Source organism: Phascolarctos cinereus, unplaced genomic scaffold, assembly GCF_003287225.1.
Source record: "Phascolarctos cinereus isolate Bilbo 61053 unplaced genomic scaffold, phaCin_HiC Scaffold_5;HRSCAF=322, whole genome shotgun sequence".
NCBI lineage: Eukaryota > Metazoa > Chordata > Mammalia > Diprotodontia > Phascolarctidae > Phascolarctos > Phascolarctos cinereus.
This window is the reverse complement of record NW_027555958.1, coordinates 276820949-276836834: the sequence shown is the minus strand read 5'-3', so window position 1 is coordinate 276836834 and position 15886 is coordinate 276820949. Positions and strand designations below refer to the sequence as shown.

Below are 15886 nucleotides of genomic sequence, written 5' to 3'. Positions count from 1 at the left end.
CGGACAGTATTGATGTGCTATGGTCCACAGAATCACAGAGTCCAACACTCCAATGAACAATAAAAGATAATGCTTTATGTCCTTTCCCTAATTTGAGTCTTAGCTTGATATTCAAGGCCTCACATTACTCAGAGCTAAGTTAATTATTTAACCTTATTTCCTACTAAATGCCCTATATTCTAATTAGGCTTGTGTTCTGACTATACCCAGAAAAAACAATGCTTACTTTTGTTCCTTTGTTTTTCACTCAATTTTTTCTTACTAAGGTATCCTCCCTTTTCTCTGTATTCCCCTGAATCTTAGCTGTCTATCTCTGAAGCTTAGCTCAAGTACTGCTTCTTCCATCACTCTTGCCCTAGTTACTCCAGCTTATATGTAATCAATCCATCGATATTTATTAAGTACTTACTATGTGACTGGCACTGTATTGGGCAATGGAGATAAAAATACAAAATGCTTCCTTTACAAAGTAATTTAGGGGCAGCTAGGTGGCGCAGTGGATAGAGCACTGGCCCTCAAGTCAGGAGGACCTGAGTTCAAATCCGGCCTCACACCAAACACTTGACACTTACTAGGTGTGTCTTGACCCTGGGCAAGTCACTTAACCTGATTGCCTTAAAAAAAAAAGGTAATTTAATTTTTTCTATTTTGAATCACAAATCTCTATCATGTACAGTTTGTTATTTTAAAAAAGGATATAATGAATTCAACATAGTTTTAAAGCCATCCTGTTTATGTCTCTGAACTTTTCTTTCTTAGTATAGTTTTATTACTGCAACTTAAATACACAATAAGAAAAGAAAAAAAAAACAAAATAAGAGAAGGAAAAAAAGCATGTCGTGTACAGCAGAACATAAGAGAAGATTCAAAATACACAGCAGTCAATTTCCACCTCAGGAAAGCCTATATAATAAATACTACACATTGTGTTGAGTACTGTCCATCTTTTCTTTGCTTCCTTATTTTCTTTTATTCTCTGCTATGTACTTTTTACTTTGTTCTTTTTTCCCCTTCCTCCCCTCTCCCCCCCAAGGGCTATGATTAAGTGTGGATATATTTTTATATAGGTATAGATATATAGATACACCTATACATATATACACATATATACCTACATATACAGACATATACTTTCCTGAACAAATTCTACTTCTGATCTTTGTTTTTATATTTGTGTGTTCTCTCTTATTTCCTATTCTTCCTAATTCCTGTACTTTACTTCTATCCACTATCTTGCCCTCCCATTTACTTAATCTGCCTCCCTTTCCAAGGATCCCTCCCTTGTCCTCCCATTCCCATAAATCTAAACACCTTCTACATCCCCCACTTTAACCTATTCCCTCACCTTCTCCTCTAGAGATCCCTCCCTTAGTCTCTTCCCCCTCCCTATCTCCTTAGCATTTTATTTCATCCTGAATTTAGGAGACTTTTATACTCTTCTAGATATACATGTACTATTCCCTCTTGAACGCTTTCCTTATGAAAGTAGGTTTCCAGAACTACCAGCCCTCCTCCCTCATCTAAGTCTTCTGTTTCAGTTCTTCCTCTTGCACCACATTCATATAAATAATTACTCTTTTTAGCTATTCCTAAATGGTTTTACTTTTTAAATTTATATCATATTCAGGTTTACCACGATCTTTTTTACGAATTACTCAATTACTAATAACAATTTTAGGCATATTTTTAACATTTTACATACATAAAAAGTAAACAATCAGTCCTTATTGAGTTACTTGTAATTATTCTTTGGTATGTACCTTATATTTCTCTTGGCTCTTGTATGTCAAATCTTCTATTTATTAAGTTCAAGTTTGTTGCTGTTGTTGTTATTGTTGTTTTAACAAAGTCCTGAAAGTCTGACAGTTCATTAAATATCCACTTTTTTTTTTCATTCAGGATTACGTTTAGCTTTGCTGGGTATGTTACTTTTGTCTAGAACCCCAGTTCTTTTTCTTTTCTACATACAGTGTCCCAAGACCAGTGGTCTTTTAGTGTTGCCACTGCAAGGTCTTATGTGATTCTAATTGTGGAACTGCCATATTTAAATTGTGGGGTTTTTTATGTGTGTTGCTTGTAATATTTTATCCTTGAGCTGGAGGGTATGGGTTTTCCTCATAGGATATCTTTCAGTTGGTGATTGGCGGATTTCTCCTATTTCTACTTTCCCCTCTTTTTCTAATGCTTCAGGACAATTTTCTTTAATTATTTCTTGTATTATTGCATCAATATTCTTTTTTTGATCATAGCTTTCAGGTAGTCTGATTATTCTTATGTTTTCTCTTCTTGATCTGTTTTCCAGATCAGTTATTTTTCTTATAAGATGTTCCACATTCTCTTCTACTATTTCATTTTTTCTATTTTGTTTTATTATTTCTTAATCTTTTATAACTTTGCTGGCTTCCCCTTGCCCAATTCTGATTTTTAAGGAGTTGTTTTCTTCATTAAGATTTTGGATCTCCATTTGTAATTGGTTGACTTTCTTTTCATAATCTTGTTTTTCTTGGATTGTCCTTTTTTTTTTTAGTTTTTCCTCAATCTCTTTCATTTGATTTTTAAAGTTCTTCTATGAAGAACAAAAGTTCTTTTTGAGCAGGTGACTATTTGACATTACTCTTTGGGGAAGAAGAGGGTTTCTTTGCTTCAGTATCCTCTTCTGAAGATGAACCCTGGTCTTCTCTATTCCAATAGTAACTCTCTATAGTTAGATTCTTTCTCCTTTGCCTGTGCATTATTTTTTTATTTGTAGTAGGTTAGTTTTTATAATCACCTCTAGTCCTGGCATATGGGGGATGATGCCTCTGTCCTCAGATCCTCCTTCAGTTCTCCCCTCTGGCCTGGAACTGAAACCAAGACCTCCAGTCTCTTGTAAGTGCCCATAGCCAGCAGCATCCCTGCCCCACTGCTTCTGCACTCACTAGTTGTGTTCTGGATCCTTCTTGACCCTGCCATGTTTCTGCAGCAGCGTCTGGCATTCCTTGTCAGCAGAAGTTCCCTAGATCTACCCAGCTCATATATGTAACACCCTTCACTATCCCAGGGGTTAAAGTTCCTGCAGCTGGGGCTGAAGCAGTCTCCCAACCCAGCTAATCCCAGGGCTTGCTACTTATTTTTTAAGAGACCAAGGAACTAGCCTGGGGGTGTTTACTCTTCACAGTGACCAAACCTCATCCTGGGACTTTTCTTCAGATCTTCTGCAATTGTCCCAAGAGGACCCCTGTTCTGCCCCTACTCTTATTTATTTTTACTGTTATGTGTTTGCTCTGAGGCACTATTTCATCTCTTTTGCAGGGGAGAAATCTTGAGAACTTGGACCTTCTCTACTACCTCCCCAGAATCCTCCTCTCTGAACTTTCAATGACTGTTTTGTGGGGCATCATCATCACTACTGCCCTTTCCTTCAATCTCCACTCCCCCCAAATTAAAAAGAAAAAAACCAATCCTCTCTTGTAACAAATAAACATAGTCAAGCAAAATAATTATACACATTAGCTATATCTAAAAATACACTGTATTTCAATGTATAATCATCATAGATTTTATATCTTTTTTTTGCAAAAAAGTGGGGTGCGACCATTATGTGAAGCTTTAAAAACTGTGTTGTGTTACTTAAAAATCATTTATTACTAAACTGTATTACTGGCACACAAAGTGTACAGTTTAGCTAGCGCAGGAAGATACAAGTCTTACCATATCATGTGACTTACTCATGGCAACTTCGCCAGCCAGCCCTCTCCCCTTGCTCCTCTGGTTCTTCACTGAGTTGGCTTTCAGAAATATACTGACAGTACAGGTCTGCTGAGGCTCACAGCTCGCAATGTGCGAGAGATAAATGTGTGTCCATATGCCACTGGTTAATACATTGTTGCTCTGTTTATCTTTTTTTTCCTTTTTTTTGTGAGATTATTGCAGTTAAGTGACTTGCCCAGGGTCACACAGCTAGTAAGTGTCAAGTGTCTGGTCTGAGACCAGATCTGAACTTGGATCCTCCTGACTCCAGGGCCAGTGCTCTATTCACTGTGTCACCTAGCTGCCCCCATTTATCTTTTAAGCTGCGTGCTAAATAGAATTATACCATGCAATAATTACATGATGAAATGTTATAGAGCAATTTTTGGACTGAAAAAATAAAAGGGTGCGACAATTATGCACTGGCAACGATTATGCAGTAAAATATGGCATGTCTCATTCTGCTCCTCTCTACCACTTCTGTCCAGGAAGTAGGGTGAATATTTCATCATCAATTCTCTGGGGCTGTGGTTGATTACTGCATTATTAGAGACCTTAAGTCTTTCAAAAAAATTTTTCTTTAAACAATGTCATAGTATAAATTTATATTCTGGTTCTGCTTACTTCACTCTGTATTATTTCATCTAAATCTTCCCATGTTTCTCCATCTATCTCTTTCATAATTTCTTATGGTGCAATAATATTCCCTTATATTCATATAAGTAACTTGTTTAGCCATTCCCCAATTAGTGGACATTCCTTTTGTTTCTAGTTCTTTGCTATAACAAAAAGGTCTCTGAATATTTTTATACATATGAGTTTTTTCCTGTTTCTTTGATTTATTTTGTGTGTGTCTATATGTCAGGAGGAGGCTAGAAGTAGGGTCGTACGCTCAGTAGTGATATTTCTGAGTCAAAGGGTATGTATGGCTCAGTGACTTTTGGGGGCATAGTTCCAAATTGATTTCCAAAATGGCCAGACCACTTCATAGCTTGCCCAATAGTGTATTAGTGTGCCTATCTCCTTAGTCTCTCCAACAATTACTGTTTTGTATTTTTATCATCTTTGTTAATCTGATGGGTATGAAGTGAAATGACAGTTGTTTTAATGTGCATTTCTCTTATTAAAGTACTACTTCTTTGAAAAGTGAGAATTCCTAACCCTAAGGCACTTAAATTCTACAATGTATATAGGGGTAGGGAAGAATCTTTCCCTTCTGCAAATACCTAAGGCACTGGCTGCCTGAGAGACACAATTTAAAAAACCATTCATACTCCTCTTTACTTATTTCATTTGTGTCCCCAAGAAACCTGTAAGCTCCTTAAGGACAAAGTCTGTCATACACATTATTTCTTTTCAATTAAGCAGTTTTCCAGTGTAAACACTGTAGAGATACTTAAACATTACTGAACTAATGAACTGACTATCTGTACTAGGATGGGTTCTTATGGATTACAGACTATTTTTTATGGTTAGTGTCATTAGTGATCATTTCTACATGCGTGCCAAATTAGTTACAAATACAAGTCTGGGATTCATACTTAGCAAGGGTTTTGGAAAACTCTCTAACCCTTGTATGTTTTTTTTTAAATTTTCATAACTGAATTTCAATAAATTAGTTTCCATTGTATTTTCTATGCATTTCTACGTATTTTATTTTATGTATTTAAAATATTAATCTGAGAAGATGTCCATAGGTTTCACCATATTGCCAAAGGATCCATGACACACACAAAAAATTTGATAATCTCTTGTTCTACAAATAAGGAGCAATGTAGGGATCCATATGATCATAACTGAATGTAAATCTATTTCTGATACACTGAATAATTTCTGAGATAGACTTTTCACTGAAATTATCATACACAGATAAACAACTAATAATACCAAAAGAATGAAACTAAGAAAATATAAGGATAGGGAGAGGATTTTGTGAAGATGGTGAAGTAGGTCAGAAAACTTTCTGCTCTCCAAATTTACACACACACACACACACACACACACACACACACACACACACACACACACACAATGCCGCCCCACAGCAGCAGAAATAAACAGGAGTTAAAGCAGTTGTCCTCCTAAGACTCCAGAAAAGATCCAACCTCCACGCATAGAAATTCAGCCTTAGTGAAGAGCAAACACCTCCAGGCCAACTCCGTAGAATCAACAAACAACAAGCCCTGTGGGCAGGTAGGTTGAGAGGTAGCCTCCACCTTAGAAACTTTCATCTCTAAGTCAGTGTGGGGGACTGACAGCTGAGTAGGAAAAGATTGAAGGACCTTCCACTGTTGAGGTACGTCAAGCACAGCTGTGCTGACCACATGCATTCTGGGTTGTGACTACAGGGACAAGGAGCTAGCACACACCTGGTGAGTGCAGTAGTGAGGGACAGGGACCCTGTCCCTGTTGGCTGTGGGCACTTGCCAGAGAGTAGAGTCTCTGGTTTCAGTGCAAGGGCAGAGAGAACAGCTATAGTTTACAGACACCTGAGGGACTACAAGGAGCAAGATCATTTGTGGGACAGTGTGGCTAGGGGCCCTAGCTGTGTCTTAGGAGTGGAGAGGACAGCCCAATGTTGGGCCCCATGCCAGACCTCAGAAAATAACAGTGAGAAGGACCCAAGGCTTGGGGCATCATTCTTCATACCCTGGGACTACAACTTGATTATACTAATAGCGGTTTAAAAAACAAAATAAAATTCAAAAAAAAAAAAAAGTAAAAGTGAGCAAGCAAAGGAGAAAGAACCCAATCATAGATTGCTACTATGGGGACAGAAAATATCTGGGTCCATAGTTAGAGGAAGATAATGTAGCTAAAAAAGCCACTCCTTTTTCAATAAAAAACATCAAAAATCAAACCTAAGCATAAAAAGAGTTCTTGGAAGAACTGAAAAAGGAGTTTAAACATCAAATAACAGAGATAAAGGGAAAAATTAGAAAAAAAATAAGAGCAATCCAAGAAAATTATGAAAAGAAAGTCAACCAACTGGAAATAAAGAACCAAAAACTTAAGGAAGAAAATAATTCCTTGAAAACTAGGATTGGTTTCACAACTTGACTATTATGGATATGTTTTGCATGACTACACATGTATAACTACATCGAATTGCTTGCCTTCTCATTGAGAAGGGGTGGGGAGGGAAGAATGGAGAGAATTTGGAATTCAAAGTTTTAAAAACAAATTTAAAAATTGTTTTTACATGTAACTGAGAAAAAATAAAATACTAAATAAATTAAAAAACAAGCCTACCTGAAAACCCTGCCTGAAAATTATGATTAAACAAAACAGTCGATACAATATTACAAGAAATTATCAAGGAAAACTGTCCTGAAGTTCTAGAATAAGGTGGCAAAGCAGAAATTGTAAAAATCCACCAATCGCCACCTGAAAGAGACCCTAGGAGAAAACTTACAGGGATATCATAGCCAAGTTTCAAAACTCCCAGGTCAAAGAAAATACTAGAAGCAATACGGAAAATAATTTAAATATCATGGAGCTACAATGAAGATTACACAACACCTAGTAACTACTACTTTGAAGGACTATAGGTCTTGGAATACTGTATTTCATAGAGCAAAAGAGGTGGGGTTACAACCAAGGGTAACTTACCCACAAAGTATAATCCTGAATGAAAAATATGGACATTTAACAAACTCAAAGACTTTCAGGTTTTTGTGATAAAAACCCCAGAACTTGAGGGAAAATTTGACATACAACATCCAGGAGAAATATAAGGTAAACATTAAAGACCAATTATAAGGGACTCAATAAGGTCAAATCATTTATTTTGTATACATGAAAGTATTAGCAGTATTCTTATGATTGTCACCTTTATTTGGGTAGTTTGAAAGAAAGGTGTGCACTGAGCTGAGTGTTATGGGGTGATTCTAAAAAAATGAGATTGTGTAGAGAGAGATAAAAAGCAGTAATTATCTCATACAAATGAGTCATAAAAGCAAAAACTGATAGAAAGGAAGCTAGTAGAGGGGAGGGCAGGTAGTGCTAGAACCTTACTCTCATCAGGAATGGGTTAAAGAGGGAAAAGCACATATATCTAGAAGGGTATAGAAGTCTTCTAAATTTAGAAAGAAATAAGAAGGCAAGGAGATAGGTGGGGGAGAGGATAAGGGAGGGACTCTTAGAGAAGTGGGTAGATGAAGGAATAGGAGGGCAAGGTAGCGAGTACAAGTAAAACAGAAGAGTGAGGAGAGATAGGGTAAACAGGATGAGAAGGAAAGTGAGGAAAAATAGGAAGGAGGAAAATATGCAACAAGTAATTGGAGCTTAGAATGTAAATGGGACAAATTTACCCAAAAAATGGAAACAGTTAGCAGATTAAAAATTTCAATTCAACAATATGTTGCTTTCAGGAAACATTATAAAAATGAGAGATACACACAATGATAAAATAAAGGGCAGAAGTAAAATTTAGTATGTAAAAAAGCAGGGATAGTAATCATCTTAGACAAAGTTAACGTTAAAATAAATTTAATCAAAAGTGAAAAATAGAGAAACTATACTATGTGTCAGCAATATTATTCAATATTGTTTTAGACCATTTAAAATACCTAGACAATATAAAGTACCTGAGAGTATGCCTGCCAAAACCGACACAGGAACTATATGAACAGAAACAAAAACTTCTTATACAAATAAACTCAGATCTAAATAACTGAAGGAATATTTATTGCTCATGGGTAGGTAAAACCAATATGGTTTTTAAAATGACAATTTTACCTAAATAATCTATTTATTCAATGTCATCCCAATGAAATTACTTAAAAATTATTTTACTGAGTTAGAAAAAATAATAACAAAGTTCATTTGGAAGAACAAAAGGTCAGGAATGTCAAAGAAACCTGAGAAAAAAAGATGTAAAAGAAGTAGATTCAGCAGCACCAGACCTTAAACTACATTATAAAGCAAGAGCATTCCTGAAGTGTAAAAAGGATAATTTTAATTATTTTAATTTGACATTGCCTTGCATGCATGAATAAAAACTATGTAGCCAAGAAAAGAAGGAATGAAGAAAATTGGGAAAAAAAAACTTTCACAGACAATCTCTCAGATAGGACATGATTGGGTTGGAATATTGCTGTTGTGTAGGAAATGATGAACTGGTTGATTTAGAAAAATATGTAAAGACTTGGACTTATGAAAGAAGGTGCTACCCACCTTCAGAGAAACAGATGATAGAAGGAAATAAGCATAGTACAATCTTATGTATATGTGTATGAGCCTATATGTATATATATATATATATATATATATATATATATGTATATATATATATATGTATATACATATATGTGTGTGTATATATGTGTATATATACATAAATATCTAGAAACATATACACACATATATATATATACATATATATATGTATATATATATATGTGTGTATATGTTTCTAGATATTTATGTATATATACACATATATACACACACATATATGTATATATGTATATTATACATACATATACATGCATACATACACATACATGCATACATACATGTATGTGTGTGTGTGTATATATATATCTATATATGTATCTATCTATCTATCTATCTATATATATATATATATCTCCATGCTTAATTGTAGCCCTCTTTAAGGTGGGGAAGAAGAAGGGAGGAGAAAAAATAAAGTAAAAAGTCCACAGCAGAGAACAAAAGAAAACCAATAAGGAAGCAAAGAAAACCTGGACAGCTTTGAAAACAATGTGTAGTATTTACTATATAGTTTTCTTGAAATGGAAGTTTATTGTTTTATATTGAATTCTCTCTTATGGTCTGCTGTGGACATAACAATTTTTTTTCTTTTATCATTTTGCATTTGTTTAAAATTTTAAAAAAATTTACCAAAAAAAAAGAAAAAAAGAAAATATAAGGAAGTGTTGAAGGAGGTCTTACTACTCACAATTCCCTTCTTCTAGAGCACATACACTTAATTGTTCTATACTTACTACTTCTGTCTGGTGTAATATATATTCCTTTATGTTACTGTAGGCATAACTGATCAACATCATTGTCTCCATGAAAATATGGTATTTGATGAATAACACTGGACAAGGCCATTAGTTTCAGAGGAACACTGAAAAAAATGTACCACTGGCAGAATGAAAGGGTTTCATGACTACATATATATAGTGGTATTTATTTCTAACGACATTCCAGCATAGTGAGCATATCACATTTTCCAAGGAACTAAAGTCCAGTGAATGGAATTACTGAGGGTTGTGTGAATAATTCTGATACCTGTACTGATCTACCCATTGCAAAGATTTTAATACTTCTTTAAATTGAAGGAAAGCAGCAAGAATCACTGGTGACAGAAGTCTCCTGGTTACCTTGATTGTTCTGTCATTATCTCTAATCAGCTGCTTCTTTTCCTCTTCAAACTTCTTTATCACTTCCTGGAGACGCCTTTCAGCTGCCAGGTGCTGGCGGCTGCTGTCTTCCTTCAGAGCGGAAATCGTTGTCTGAAGTTCAGCTATGATCTGCAATGAGAACAGCAGGCTGTGAATATTAATTCTGCAGTAAAAGGTATTGATTTCTACATGTATTTACAGTGGATAAGGAATTGGATTTGGCAATTACACAAACTCAGTATTTCAATTAGCCTATCACATAGCACATACAACATTTCACACAAAGATTACAATAAAATTGTGAATGGCACAAAACTTCTGAAAACTAATTTGGAAGACTTTGTTATTATAATACCCCATAATATTTACTCATCAGAACAAAGGATATTTGTGATCTCAAAAATCTTAAATGTTTCAGATTTTTAAAAAATGTACTTAAAAAAATGTACTTTACCAGCAGTATCAAAGCCAAAGAGAAACAGATCTCACACCATATTAACTTAGAAATTTACAAATAAACATTATCTATTTTGCAATGTATTTTTATTTATTTTGTTAAACATTTCCTAATTACTTTTGGTCTGGTTCAGCTGTACTTGGGCAAGGCCTGGACCTTGAGTATGATACTCTTTATTACACCACTGAAATGAACAAAGATGCTCTACTCTCCAAAACATTTTGAATTGTTAACAACTAACACCATGTAACTAAACAGATTATTTTATCCTTGGGATAAATTTTTTTTGCAATTACTTTGTATATGTTTTATATTTAATTTTTTGTGTATACATCATTTCCCTCAATATAATGGAAGTTCCTTGAGGGCAGATTTTTTTCTGAATTCTCCAGTACTAGTATGATGTCTGGTAGACAGGGGTTGCCTAATAGATGCTTGCTGAATTGAAATGAAAATAGGAGGAAGTTTGAGAATTCTCTGCGTATACAAAATACTGACAATGTGTTAACAGGATTCATTCTGAGTTCTCCAACACATTCATCAGAAAGGTACAGAATTCTGCCTACAGTAGAAAGAGCTGCAGGGAGTCAGTTAATCTCATTGCTCTGCCTGTAGATCCCAATCCCCTTAGGATTCAATATGGTCATCTGGAATTCAATGGAAGATCACTATATTGGTTCTAGTTTAGAATGTGACTAATTCCTATTACGAACAAGTCAATTAATGTCTTCGTAATTCAGTTTTTCAAGCTAGTACACGGGGCAGGGAGAGAAACTAGATTATAGGGATGAAATGGGAAATGAGTGTACATATGTGTGTATAGATGTGCATATGTATACAGACAGGGAATGGTAGTGTGTGTGTGTGTGTGTGTGTGTGTGTGTGCACACGTGTGCGTGTTTTGGCCCAGGCTTGTATTTCAATAGTATAGAGAATTCTTTTTTTTTTTAAACAGGAACAATTTAATTATTTGGCTTTGACATCCAGAATCTGTAAGAAACTTCTACAAACTTCTAAGAGCAACCAATATCCAGAATTGTAAAAGTAAAGCACAATTTAACCCCCCCAAAAAAAACCCAGGAAAAAACAAATTTTAAATGTGAAATATTCAACATCATTACTGATCAGAATATCATTGAATACCCTTTCTGGGCCTCTTCCCAAAGTCCCTCCTCTCTGCTAATTTTTTTGCACTTTTGTCAAATCCTTAAGATTTTTCTGAAATGGAAAAAGAGGTATTTGTTTGATAAAGTAAAAATGGCACTTATCTGAAGGGTCAGACATAAACCAGACATTATGGATTAATGAAAAAACATTTATTGAATTCCTATTCCTACTGAGTTCCAAGTGCTTTATTCAGCATTGGGGATGGGTGACAACTACAGAAAGACAGTCTATGGCTATGTTCACACTTGGTGGGGAAACAACATATCAGCCAGTTCAGCTTCTAGGGAACTGAAGAGACTTTTAAAAGTTCTAAGTCCTAAAAGTTGTAGGAATGCACCAGAGGGGCAGATTGCATGGCCCAGACAGGCATCTTTAGACGGTCAGAAGGTCAGACAATAGTGAGATACTGTTGGGCATACAAGCAGGGTAAGTGGTAAAGCCAGGAAGTCCTTAGAAAGCAGTATCTGGACAGATGGCAAAGTTTGTTTCACAGTCCATTTTACCTGAAGGAAAAGTTGGTGACTCCCATTACCCCAAGTCATGCGAGCAGTCAAGCAGAGTTTCTAGGTCATCTGAGGCAAGAGTTGAGCAAGTTAGAGTTCAGTTGGATCTGACAGAAATGAGGATGTCTGCCTTTCTCTTATTATTAGTACATGTGAACAATTTCTACAGTTGTTTATAGTATGCATTTATTTATATTATTAAAGAAAAATTAAAATAGCACATAGAAAAAAGTGAGAAAGCATATGAAGAAAATGGCCAAAGACAGCCATGGAATACAGCTCTAACACAAGGGGAAGAAAGGTAAAGAGAAAATGATTTGGAGATTATATTGCATGGTTTACAGAATGACACTCTAAATTTCACCATCTGCAAGTACTGATTGAGTCTTCTCACTTCTTTCTGGTTGCTTCTCTGGTTGATCGTTGAGCTTCAGCATTGCTGTCAACTTTTGAACAAGTAGGTATATACTCCCACTCAATATTCAAGTCCTGAGTCACATTATCCAGCTTAGAGAATTGGTTTCTGAGGACATCTTTATTTTTACTTGTTTTCTGTCCATTTTCTTTCCAGTTGTTAATCCATCCATTCATACTTATGGTGATAAGTTGGCTATTTGTGCACACAAGTTTGTCCTTATTTTGGGCCTTTGCTTGCTCAATCCCTTTGGCAGCCGCTTCTAATGAAACTCTTTGGTTTGTCTGTCATCCAGAATGTGTACCACTTATGTTTAGATCACGGTCTGGTCTCCAATAGAAACCAATACTTCCTTGTACTACTTCTCTTCCATTATTTTGCAGGCACTCTTGACATACACAGTGTTAGGTTTTGATCCCTCGTATGGTTGTCCGTACCAACTTCCAGAGCCTCTAATCTGCCAACCATGGTCATAGCTCCTTGTATTGAGTCTTCAACTCATCTCCAGTCTCTCCAAAGGCTTGGTGGAAAAAGAAAGTGATTCTGACCTTCAGAGATTGTGCATAGGGAATTCTTAATGAGAAAACTTCCTCTGACATTGCTAATGAGCAAATGTTCTATAATATTTGGCTTGGTAGGCTCTGAAAGTGTGGGTGGCTTGCCCAGGAACACACAGTCAGGAAGAGTCAGCAGGGGCCTTTGACACAGGTAGTCATGACTCAGAGGCCACCTCTTATCTACCTTCTAAGTCACAATTGCATTTATATCTATTCTTGTATCTCTATCTATAGAGTTACTATAGTCAAGAAGGCACAGTAGCTAACCTGTGGGGCAGGACATCAGGCGCTGTGAAATGATCTTGTATATTTCTACATGTGAAAACCAAATAGACAAAATACTAACCAGGAGTGCCACAATTAGGGTAGCAGCCTTTCACACTCTGAGGCTGCATATGAAAGTTGGCATAAGCAAGACCTTTGGACTGGTATTGGAATGACGCATTAGGGTTACAATTATAGCTACCTGCTATTGAAGGTGGAAAAACAAAAGAGCTAGGTGATCGTTTGAGAGGTAGCAAGGTGAAATTTGTTTGGAGTCAGGAGTGCCTTGGGTAAAAATAGTTCATCTGACACTTACTAGCTATGTCATAACACACAAGAGAGTTAAAATCTCACTACCTAAATAATCTTTACCCTGTAAAACGGGGATAAGAATATCTGTTGTTGTGGAGTCATTTCAGGCATGTCTGACTCTTTGTGACCCCATTTGCACTTTTCTTGGCATAGATACTGAAGCGGTTTGACATTTCCTTCTCCAGCTCATTTTACAGATGAGGAAACTGAGGTAAACAAGGTTAAATAACTTGCCCAGGGTCACAAAGCTAGTAAGTGCCTGAGGTCACATTTGAATTCAGGTCTTCCTGACTCTAGGGATGGAGCTGTATCTACTGCACTACCTAACTGTCCTCAGAACACTTATTCCCCTTTCTTACCGATGTTTACACTTTGTCAAATCTCAACCTCAGGATTACTCCCCTATTCTTTTTCTGTTTCTCATGCTGCTAAATAGTAGCTGGTTGAAATCACTTACCAAGCTAACTGGACCCACTACAAATCTGTTATCTTGGCTCTAGTGGACCCTTATCTTAGCATGACAGTCATTTTACTCCTCCCCGAGGCTGTTCCAAATCTCTTCTTAAAGCTACTGAAACACTGATTCCCTCCCTTTTCCCTCTCAGCTGAGGAATTCACAATATTTTACTGAAATAGAGACCATTCACTGTGAGTTACTTCTTCCTCCCTCCTTTGTATTTCAAAACCCCTTGACATTATCCCTCATTCTCTCCTCCTTTACTCAAGTCTCTGATGGACAATCTGCTCCTCTTCAAAGCCTTGATCCCATTCCTTCCCATCTTCTCAAGCAGACAGCTCCTATAATCATTCCCCACTTCTCTCTCTAATAATTTTTCCTTATCGGCTGAAACCTTTCCAGTTGCCTACAAACATGCCCAAGTCTCCCCCATCCTGAAAAAAAAAAACTTGTCTAGACCCTACTATCTCCTTATAAAACTTTCTTTCATAGCCAAACTCTTGAAAACAAACAACAAAAATCCTGACTCTATTTGTTGCCTCCACTTCTTTCCCTGTATACATATTTCTTACCTGTTTGCAATCTGCCTTCCAACTTTCATTACTCATCTGAAACTGCTCTCTTTAAATTTACAAACAATCTTTTGATTGCCAAAATGGGTGAATTTTTCCCAAATCTTTTTTTTTTGAATTTTTTGATATTTTTAGCACCTCTCTCCTGGATGCCCTTCCTCTGAGTTTCTGTGACATTATTCTTTCTTGTTTTTCTTAACTCTTCTGATCATTCCTTTTCTGCCTTCTTTGCTTATGCACTGTACATAGTGCATACATGCCCTCTAACTTCAGGGGTATACCAAGGCTCTGTACTGGGACTTTTGCTATTCTTTATACTATTTCACTTGATTACCTCAGAAGTTTATCATCTCTAAACTGATAACTTCCAAATCTATACATCTGGCCCCAATCTATACTGAGCTCCAGTCACACATCTCCAACTGTCTTTTAAGGTATTTCAAGCTAAATGTTCTACTGCCCTCTCGATTTCACGCCCTTGTCACTACATGCTTGGATTTTTACTAGTCACGATTTCCTAATAGGTCTTTCTACTTCAAGTTTCTTCCCACTACAATCTATCTTCCACCTAGCCTCCAAAGTGATTTGTACAATTCCCTCTCCCACGCAATAAATTCCATTGGCTCCATATTGCCATTATAATTAAATATAAATTCCTGTTTGTCTTTTAAAGGTTTTCCTTCATAATCTAGTCCCAATTTGCCTTTCCTACCATTACTACTACCCTCCCTGTCCTCTATGGTCTAGCCAAATTAGTTTGCTGTTTCCCACACCCAACACACTATCTCTTGTCTCCATATCTCTGCACTGGCTGGGCCCTGTGCTTGGAACGAATGTCCACACACCCTAAGTATCTCATTTCTTTCAAAACTGTGCTCAAGCTCTACTTTTTATATGAAACACTTCCTGATCCCCCAAATTATTATTCTTCTTTCCCTAAAAAGGTTTACTTTGTATTTAGTCATACACACATACTCACCAGGCATATATTACATATAGTAAAGGCTTAATAAATACTTATTGGTTGACTGGACAGTTTAAATAAACAAATTCCCTCATAGTTATTTTGAGCCGAC

General features: G+C 36.2%; 1 protein-coding gene across 1 annotated transcript in view; it reads right to left on the bottom strand.

Moving 5' to 3' along the window:
• CEP112 (centrosomal protein 112) overlaps positions 1-15886 on the bottom strand; it is a 460933-nt gene that overhangs the window by 95779 nt on the left and 349268 nt on the right. Inside the window, 1 exon segment of the mRNA XM_021000956.2 lies at positions 10086-10235. Coding sequence (XP_020856615.1) covers positions 10086-10235 — 150 coding nt within the window.